The following is a 10,026-nucleotide window of genomic DNA, read 5'->3' as shown; positions in this document are numbered from 1 at the left end:
AAGGTCAACACAATACGAATGTAAAGTTGGTTAGGCTATATGCTGTTTTTAAAAACCACCATTTAGATAATATATATTCTTGATCATGGAGATGTTTGTTAGACATATTACAATGTATACAAGTGGGTATAATCGGATGGCATATTCAATGAAATATTTTGTGTTAATATTAGTTCGGCTTTACATTAGGCAATTTTAATTTCTGCACTTTGTTGGGGAGAGAGCTGAGGGGAATGACAACCCTTCTACTGTCTCGCCCACAAACTGACAATCGCCTAGTGTAATTTTGGTATTACCACCATATTTCGCCTTGTATGAACAAAGGGAGCGTTTCGTTCCCCATTGTTGCAATACCCTTTTTCCAAGTTGTATGATTTTCACTGTATAAAAAAATGTTATCAACAATAAACATATTGGGCTTTTTGAATTATTTACTAATTGTATAAATCCCATGTTTGACTACGCAAAAAACAATAAATTAATACACAACTGTAACCTGCTCATCTATCTGGTTTCCTATAATATGCAAAAAAAAAAAATACTTCTTTCAAAATCATATCATATTGGAAATATATTTTCTTATGAAAACCGCCCACATCAAAAACAAAACATTTATAGAAACATCCTATGGAGAATTTATATCTTATATATAATAATTATTGATTTCATTGCAAACCAAAAAGCAGAAAACCTTATTCTGAAAAAAAAAGAAACAAAACCATGTTTTTAATTAGTACATTATTAACTGCATACATATTATTATAGGCATATAAATATGTATGTACTTATAGAAGTTTTAAAATATATTATATAAACGAACGAATAAATATTTATTATAAAATATTATATAATAATTTCAATATTTTCTTCTATAGGTATGTATATGAATATACATATATTTATTAATTATAACAATTATTTATTTATCCAATACATACACATCCAAAATTATAATAATTTATTAAATATTATCTGAACAATATATATATAATCATATACATTATGTAAACATATGTATTATAACATTATAAGAAAACAATTCTCAGTGCAAGTTCTACTTGCATTCTGCAGAAAAGTTTCACAATAAACGTTGAAAACTATTTATGTGTTACTAAATAACAGAAGTGTTTCATTTATGTACAGTGGTCCGTATATACTAATTTTGAAAAATTTTGCATGGTAATATTGAAACTACAATATATTTAGAAAGCTTTGCCTTAATGCAATGAAATGATATAAATCTACTAAATCTCTTCAAAAAATGATCGTATAGGTGAACTTTTAAGTATAGCCACAATAAAACTATTTTTTCCGATTCTAGAGACGTTTGTATAATTTCCTTATCAAAAAATATCTATATTAGCCAAGTATTGGTCATTTTAAGAATACCGCGAAATTTGTATACCATCGAAAAATTAGCCACATTTTCCATTTATTGAAATTGGCATTTATTTCAAATTGCAAATAAATGCCAATATCAGTATGAAGGGAATTACAATTTCTGGTCGACAAGAAGCTTTTTACCTGCTTGTATTTGAAGTGGAGGACATTGGTAATAGTTTATGAAATATCGTACCCTTAACATACAAAACGATATACATAACTACTTATAAGCTACTTAAAGAATCACGAAAACCCAATATTGGCGAAAACGAGGAAACCGCTAAAGATGTGGTTTGATATATTCTTTGTTCTATGACTTCTTGTCATAACAAACTTTTTTCCTTGACACTGCAAAACTTAACTCGATAAACGGAAAATATTAAATCGTTAAAGATTAAATTAGCTTGAAATTTATGTAGGTTCAAAACCACATGGGATTTACATGCTTTGTTTGATTCAAAACAAATCAACAAATATATTTTTTTATGTTTTCATATACATATATTTATTATACGCATTATATATCAACATTTATTAATAGTAAATACTAACGCTAAAATATCTAATGATACAATCGATATGAGTCAATACAAATCTTTAAAGTATTAACTCAAAAATTCAATTAACTCAACTTCGATTGTATCCGAAATAATAAAAGGAAAAACATAACAATTAAATAATGAATTGCATTATTATATACGAATGCTGATAATATTTGGTGTTCCCACAATTCATGTAAAAATGTTTGATAAGAACTGCAACCGACATTATAATTAAAACAAACAAAAATATGATAGGTTATTTAGAGGCTTTTAAAAAGCCCTTTGTTTGCTTTTTTCCATCGAATTCGATCTTATATTACTCTTATTAGTAAAACATTTAAAGCTTGATGTAAAAAGGGGGTTATATTCCGATAAATTAAAAAAAATGCATGGACGTTTGTCACATATCCCTGCTATGGATAATTTAAGTCTATGCCAGATGATTGTTCGCTTAGAATTCCGTTCCACAATTCGAACAGCGTTTGTTTTTCATGGCCAAGCAACAAAGTATGCCCACGGGGAAGAAGACAAGGGCACATAAAAGTCCCAAACATGGATAAGAATCTTCCAATATGCCAATGCGACAGGCTGGGCAACCGCCAACAACAATAATGTTCGGTGTTTGTGTTATTGGGGGCGGTTGTATGACCACACTGACTGGTGTAGTTTCAAAGGCTCCGTACGTTGGCACTTGATAGTTTTGAGGTGCTGAGGGTGTCGCATAATATTGTCCAGCACTTGGTGGAGGAGCTTGTGGCATATAATATTGTTGTTGCGGCTGTGGATTTGCACCTTCCGTAATACCAACATTTGGATTGGGATACTTACCTTAACGAAGAAAAGAAAACAGAGGAAAATGTAAGTGGCCGAAAATAAATTGCACTGTTTAAAGTTTATTTACCTTGAGAACCTTGGGGCGGTGGCGTATCTGTAGATGTCTTCATTACCTCTTCATACGAAGGGGGATCTTTTGATGGCTGAGACATTATCTTGTTTGTCTGTTCGATAAATTATTTAAATAAAATAATATATACGAACAGTCTATTGTGATGATGAATAAACGAAGTAAACGAACGAGTGCAGGGCTAATGCAATTTAATGACAAAAAATTAGGTAGGTGTAGATCGAGAATAGACTTTTTGCAATACATTGATTTATTTATAAAAGTACATTTACATATACGATTTTAAATCGACTCGATTAACGAAATCCAGAAATACACCCTAATTGTTTACACATACCCTTAATCATGATCTAAATGCCGATCAGCTGATGTTTGTTAGTATACATACAAAATTATTAATTTGCGGCAAAAATATTTGTTTGCAATTTGAAAAAGAATAGAAGAATTACCACAATGGAAATGTTTTTGCAATACTGTGATCGTTTGGAAAGTAAAAAAAAAACACCTAAAAACACAAAAATTCTATAATTAATTTTTATTTTCCTTTGATCTGTCATTTTTGTATTTGTCAGCCGTTAAATTTAAAAACAAACGGCAGGTAAAAACAGTTGCAAATTTTGGTACATTGTGAGAGAGTTGTATTTTTTCGTACAAAACCCGCGATGCATCTCAGTAGTATCATGATTTCGATCATGATTTAAAATAAATCCTGCTGCACGATGATTTAAATTTGTGTGGTAAATCATGGTAAATTTAGCCTGATTAAGAAAATAAACCCTGATTCAGCATTTAATCATGATTAAATGTTATATGTAAATTCGCTTTAACGCATTTAAACAAGAGTCTATTAAGGCGCGTTTAGACTACAATTTTTTCGTTATAAATTGCATTATATCGATTTAAATGCTATAATCGAGCTATAATTACCTCCATTTACTATATAAAATAAAATCCAACTCAATATCCGGATTTCCTCGAAATCCTTTGTTAAATCGAGATATATTGAAATACAACCCTGCATCTGCACCTAAAAAATTATAAATTCTCTTTAAAGTATGCTACAAAATATATTACAATTCAAAATTGTTGCCTACAAAAAATATGGCAGGAAGACTTCCATGGCAAGTCTGACAAGTCAAGAGAATGGCCTGCTACAACAACAACAAATAAGACCGACTCTCAGAGGGCAATTGATTGAGGATATTCATATTAACCTGGTCTTAACCGATTAATTAATAAATAAATGTTGACCATTCGGAGGTACCAGAAGGAGTGGATAAATTGGTCCCATCTTCGAATTTTATCTAGGCTTGGTAATGATAATTGGTTGTGCAAGGTTGGGTTCAAATCGAACATTCCATTCGCCTGAATTTGGATTTATAAATAAATGGACTTCAAATTTTCTGAAACGGATTTGGTCCAAAAGGATCTAAAACCAATATTTCGTCATTAGCCATAAGGCTGATGGTATAAAAAGCCTACCAGACCACTATAGGATCTCCTCATTTTATTGTTGAGAACTGAACGTTTTTGTGAACACAAATCGAACTGCTATCTTTTAGTTCGTACAATTCGACGAGTTGCAAACGGCGAGTAATCATTTTACAGTGGATAGCACTGCTGATTCGACTAATCCGGTTAGACAAAAGTCGACTTACATATCCCTAATAGAAAGTTTTAACTAAAACAATTGTTTTATTATTTCATTCTAAGAAAATATTAAATAAAATCTACAAAAATGGCGAAGATGGCATTTCAGCACCAAGCCGGCACGGCCATGGAGTGTTTAAGTGTAAGTCTCTACTTATTGCTATGTTCCAAGAAATTATAAGTGACCTCATAGCAGAAAGGAAAACCTCTACAACTACATAGAAAATCTACTTTTATGAGCACAAACTTTTTTGCATTGATCTAAAATTTCATTTCCTTTGCAGATTCCCATAACCTTACACAAGGAAAAGGATTACGATCAGGAGGGTAGGGAGATTTTAAAATGTGGCTTTAAAATTGGTGGAGGCATTGATCAGGATTACAAGAAAAGTCCACAGGGTTATACAGATTATGTAGGTTACCAATGTTAAGTACCTATATACACAGTATAATTGTATAATTTTTATTATTCCTTTATCGTAGGGTATTTATGTTACTGAAGTCCATGACGGCAGTCCTGCTGCCAGGGCTGGCCTACGCATTCATGACAAAATATTACAATGTAATGGCTATGATTTTACAATGGTCACCCACAAAAAGGCGGTCAGCTATATACGTAAACATCCGGTTTTGAATATGCTGGTGGCACGTAAGGGTGTAACCTCTACATAAATTGCATCAAGTGGACTAGCAGGCAACGAATTGACTATCCATCCTTAAATAAGCAATTTTTTGAATTTACTCAACTTTTCACTATTTTCCCTCAATATGGATTTCTTTCTATCAACCAGCATTTCATTTGTTGATGGAATTCAAGGCAACTTTCAGGATCTCTTTTTACCTTGCAACATGCTCTCTTTCCATTTCCCATTACCTAGAATATGGGGTATTATTTCCATTTTTTCATTACTATTTAACATCTTTCATTCTCTATACGTTCATATTTCCATTATAACATATAAGCCAATATTATATAAGCCGTGGCCAAATTTAAACAACTAAGAGTACTTATTGCAACATACAAACAAAAAACTAAATCGTAAAACTACTGGTATAATGCATTTATTTACAAAATTAGTATTAAAATACAAAAAAAAAAAACTAATAAATTACATTCCATTATTCAAAATGCATAATCACTAAAAGGTATTAGAAATGCTTTAGAAACACTTGTGGCTATTTTGTCAATAATTAGAAAATAATTGTTCTGAATTTTTTGGCTCCAAAATTTTTGTTTGCATTATTCCCATCCATTATGATTGCACCATATACATATATATTTACAGAATAGTATTTTATGTGATACAAACAAAATATATAAGAATATGTTTTTAACAATAACAAAACAAATACATAGTAGATATTTATATCATCATTAATTTTAAGAAGTTTTTTGTTTGTTTTATATAACTATTTACAGTAATTAATTCTTTTCAATAAAAACAAAAGAAAAATGATTCGCACATATTTCTTGGTTTTTTATTTATTTTTTGTGGAAAGTTTATGTGGGTTTTGTATAAAAACTTGGACCTATATATATACACCGCACTAAATTTGTATATATGTCAGCCTTCCAGATACCTTTATACCATATTACAGCCCAATCGGTTGAAAAATGTGGCTGAAGTCTTCAAAATACCGAAAATGGAATGGTACCGTTCTATGGGATCTATCATTTTTGGTAGGAACATTTGACAACCCAATGAGAACCTGAAAGGTCAAATTAAAGCGAATTCTGTTAAAACCATGTTCAAAAGACCCGAAACATAATTCTATATGGAAAATTGTTCGTATGCAGATCTGATAGCCAAAGTGAATCAAAAATACCAAATAGTCTAAAACGACCAAAATACCGAATAATGGTACCTCCAATATAAATCATTTTCGGTAGGAAGATTTGATACTCAATGAAAACCAAACACAGCAAATTCCAACCAATTCGGTTGAAAAAAGGTGTCAGAAATCATTATAATACGGAATATTTGTGAGTACCGTTATATGGGAGCTATACCAAAACGTGTAGCGATATACCCCATTTGCAATACCAACCGTCCTAGGAGTAATAACAATGCCAGTGCAAAATTTCAAAGCTCTACCTCAAATATTACGATCTTAATAATATATATGTATACTTTATGCGGTGTCCGGTGAATATTTCGATGGCTGAACATTTAATATACACTCCATCTTAAAGTGGATGATGTAAAAAAGGCGGGTCTTATATATATGATAGATCATCTAAAAATCTCTTATACGTATAAAACCTAAGCCCAATCTTTAAAAGGTCTTCCAAAAATAAAACACAATGGGTCAGCTGGGATACTTTTTAATTTAGTGGACGTCCCACAGGTCAACTGACTACTGGACAATATACTTATCATTCCTCCACTTACGGAATATCCTCAATGTATTTTGAACAGATATGTCTTACAGATATGTCTCTGTGTCTACAACTTGTATTGTAAAATTTAAAATTAAAACTCGTTTATTTTTTTTTTTAATTTTTGTCAACTGACTACTGGACAATATACTTATCATTCCTCCACTTACGGAATATCCTCAATGTATTTTGAACAGACATGTTTTACTTCTGTATCTACAAATTGTATTGTAAAAATTGAAATTAAAAATCGTTTATTTTTTTTTAATTTTTGTTTTTTATTAGAAAAATCTCACATTGTATGACAAAATCGACATGTACGCACGTTATAAATAAAAAATAGTAAATGTGTGATCATTATCTAAAAAGTGCGTTTGATGAGGTTTGGTTTAAATGAGTTCTCACAATCAATCCATAGTAACAAATAAGGTCGGTCTTTGTAACTGTGTGACGACATCATTTCAATAAATCTAAAACGATTTCTTGAGGCTAAAACTAAAAACAAAACTATTGATTTCTTTATATTGACAAAAGAAATCAATATGCGCACTTTTACTTTTAAAGATGGAAGAAGTTTATCTCAAATAACCTTTAAGGGCGGAATTTACGTTTTCTCATTCAAAATTTTTTTATGAAATGTTTGTGTTTCTGTTGTTAATGCGGGGGAACAAAATTAGTTTCCTAATTTAATAACTATATTTCTAAAAAATAAGATCACTATTTAATGTTTCTTGTTTTTGCCGTGACGTTCGTATTTGCTCTTGGATGAGTGCCACAAAGCCAATGGAATGGCCAAAGAGGGCAGAGTCATGATGGCAAAAGCAACCCAATCGAAGAAGTGAGAAGAGAAACGTTTGTTGAATTCGCCTAAGTTGACGATGCCACCCTCACCAGGTTCAGAACTGACAGCCAATTGGATCTAAAACAAAATAAAAAAACAATTATAATTGATACAAACTTCCAAAAGTGTGCGTCGCAATTACCTTTTCGGCTTCTTCAACAGGTTTGTAAGAAACCTCAGCAGCGGTGAAATTGAAATAACCATGGGACTTGGGTCTTACAACAACAACGTGTGTGTAGTTGGCTTGTGGGGCAAGACGTTCAACGCTGGCAGTTGGTTTGCCACCAACAATTTCGAAAGCTTCAGGATGGAAACCATTGTCAACCAATTTGATATTGGTAGCGGCACCATTTCCAACATTGTAGATAGTGTAACGCACCAACAAATCGCTCTTCTCCACCAAGTATTTGTTCAAGATCTGTTTGGAGACCAACAAGCGGGCAGAGGTTTCTTCATCACCGGCCAAACTTACGCTAGCCACAGCCAACAAGGCAAAGGAAATGAATAAAGCTTTGAACATGCTGTAAATATTAAATAAAATTATTGATTTATCAAACAAAAAAAACATCAACAACAACCAACATTATGAAAGAAATTTAAAAAAAAAGAAACTTGTTGACGTGGAGTGTTTTCCAAATCCACCAGTTATTTTTTGTCAACGAACAATGAAAATAAGTGTATAATTTCTTTATAATCAGGTTTTATGGTTTGCTTTCGCTGATTATTATTAACACCGTTTAATTGCTGTATACTTACATTTCGATTTTATTTAATAATTTCTTAAATTAAAAACAGTCTTGTGTACAACACGACGGCGGCTTCCAAATACAACGTTTCACTTTTCTACAATGTTAACCGACTGAGAATGACTGTTGTGACGTGTAAACTTCGTTTCTTCTGTCAACGTTCGTAAACGTGTACACAAGCAAACGCTGAATGCTATGAATTTGAATGACAGCTAGTGATGTCATGAACAATGCGGTTAGTTGTTGTGTGTGTCATTCTACACAAAAATCTGATGTAATAAATGACTACAAATTCTAGCAAGAAAACGAATGTATATTAAGATTTAAGATATCTACGCGATATCAAATGTCAATTTCATAGGGTATACGTCAAATTAAATCCACTGGATTTATGAATAGGATTTACTTGACGAATGCGCTATAGAATTGGAATTCGAGATCGAGTGGATTTAGTAGTATAAACGTTTTTCACGATGTCATTGGGTCCAATTTTGCACACCTTAATATTTAAGGAAAACACACAAGGAGTCATGCATGACATATTAAGTCGACTTTCTATGAAATGTGAATTTATAAGGGAATATCAGGGTCAATTTTGAATTTGGACGCCATTTTCCTTTATTCTTTTACAATAAAATAAGCAAATTTAAAATGCTAAGCCGAAGTCGATTTATGAGTTTTCCCCTTTATATTGAACATACATTTTATTTGAAGATTGGCTCTGTTGTCCATTACTTTTTGCACCAGCCCGCAATTTTGAGAAATGATAGATATCACTCCCGATGTGATGCAAACGCTAAATATAATCTTTTTATAAGTCGATGGAACATAACACGAAGACTCTTACGGATAAGTCATAGTATATACCTGCAGAAAATAACAAATGTCCAAAAGATGAGCTCAAAAATTTTACTTATTTTTACCGTTATAATTACTACCGATATAAAAACGTGCCTAATGTCCAAATATATCGAAATTTTAGTGGTACCGCCGTGTAAAGGCTAGGAAGATTTACTACACAATGAATACCCAAAATACAAATATTTATTGAAATGTTGATATTGATAAGGAATCACTAAAGCCTTCGAGGTCAATAGCAAAACAAAATGGCGTTCTCTTTGTAAACTTTTTACTCGAAAAATTTGTTCGAGTAAAAATGGTAAACAGTAATGCCAACTTCTGATTGCTGTTATGGTGATTTTGAAGTATTGCAATCTAATTTTGCGTTCCCGAACTTTTCAAATAATTGTGTAATTTTATAATAAATGAATTTGTATGGCATAATTATGCAAGGTAGTCTCATTTGTGAAATTGATGGCAAACCTTTTTAATATGGAATTCATATATCAATTTCAAATAAAATGAAAAATAAATACCATAAAATTTTATGTATGTCGATTGGCATATTTTCAATAAATGAAACAAAACGTTTCATTTAAGCGGATTTCGTTAACCCAGTGGGTTTCTATTGCCAATTTCTTTGTATATATGCCAAATAAATCCTCATAAAATAGGTTAACCCGGTAAACAGTTCTAATGTATATGCCGTTTAAGTTTTAGAGGCAGGGAACTTAAAAATA

General features: G+C 31.5%; 3 protein-coding genes across 4 annotated transcripts; 1 reads left to right on the top strand and 2 right to left on the bottom strand.

Annotated features, from left to right (window-relative positions):
- Window positions 1-2,341: 2,341 nt before the first annotated feature.
- LOC133323882 (membrane protein BRI3) lies at window positions 2,342-2,911 on the bottom strand. The gene is made up of 2 exons (XM_061532784.1): window positions 2,827-2,911; window positions 2,342-2,753 (listed from the first exon to the last, which is right to left on the bottom strand). The coding sequence occupies exons 1-2, from the start codon at window positions 2,909-2,911 to the stop codon at window positions 2,377-2,379; spliced, it is 462 nt and encodes a 153-aa protein (XP_061388768.1). The 3' UTR covers window positions 2,342-2,376.
- Window positions 2,912-4,557: 1,646 nt separating this feature from the next.
- On the top strand, window positions 4,558-5,163 carry LOC133323886 (tax1-binding protein 3 homolog). Its single transcript, XM_061532787.1, has 3 exons — window positions 4,558-4,621; window positions 4,764-4,892; window positions 4,963-5,163. Exons 1-3 carry the CDS (start codon window positions 4,568-4,570, stop codon window positions 5,149-5,151), a joined length of 372 nt encoding a protein of 123 aa, XP_061388771.1. The 5' UTR covers window positions 4,558-4,567; the 3' UTR covers window positions 5,152-5,163.
- A 2,409-nt stretch (window positions 5,164-7,572) lies between these two features.
- LOC133323889 (translocon-associated protein subunit beta) lies at window positions 7,573-8,603 on the bottom strand. 2 transcript variants are annotated; one of them, XM_061532791.1, is made up of 3 exons: window positions 8,457-8,603; window positions 7,843-8,221; window positions 7,573-7,778 (listed from the first exon to the last, which is right to left on the bottom strand). In XM_061532791.1, exons 2-3 carry the CDS (start codon window positions 8,218-8,220, stop codon window positions 7,581-7,583), a joined length of 576 nt encoding a protein of 191 aa, XP_061388775.1. In that variant the 5' UTR covers window position 8,221; window positions 8,457-8,603; the 3' UTR covers window positions 7,573-7,580. The 2 variants fall into 2 exon arrangements, with proteins under 2 accessions (XP_061388775.1, XP_061388776.1); XM_061532792.1 differs by lacking the exon at window positions 8,457-8,603 and having other exon boundaries at window positions 7,843-8,252.
- Window positions 8,604-10,026: the final 1,423 nt, after the last annotated feature.

This window comes from Musca vetustissima, unplaced genomic scaffold (assembly GCF_032173495.1).
Source record: "Musca vetustissima isolate MV318-11 ecotype Yass unplaced genomic scaffold, APGP_CSIRO_Mvet_v1 utg67438, whole genome shotgun sequence".
In the NCBI taxonomy this organism is placed as follows: Eukaryota; Metazoa; Arthropoda; class Insecta; order Diptera; family Muscidae; genus Musca; species Musca vetustissima.
This window is presented reverse-complemented; position numbering and strand designations above follow the sequence as displayed.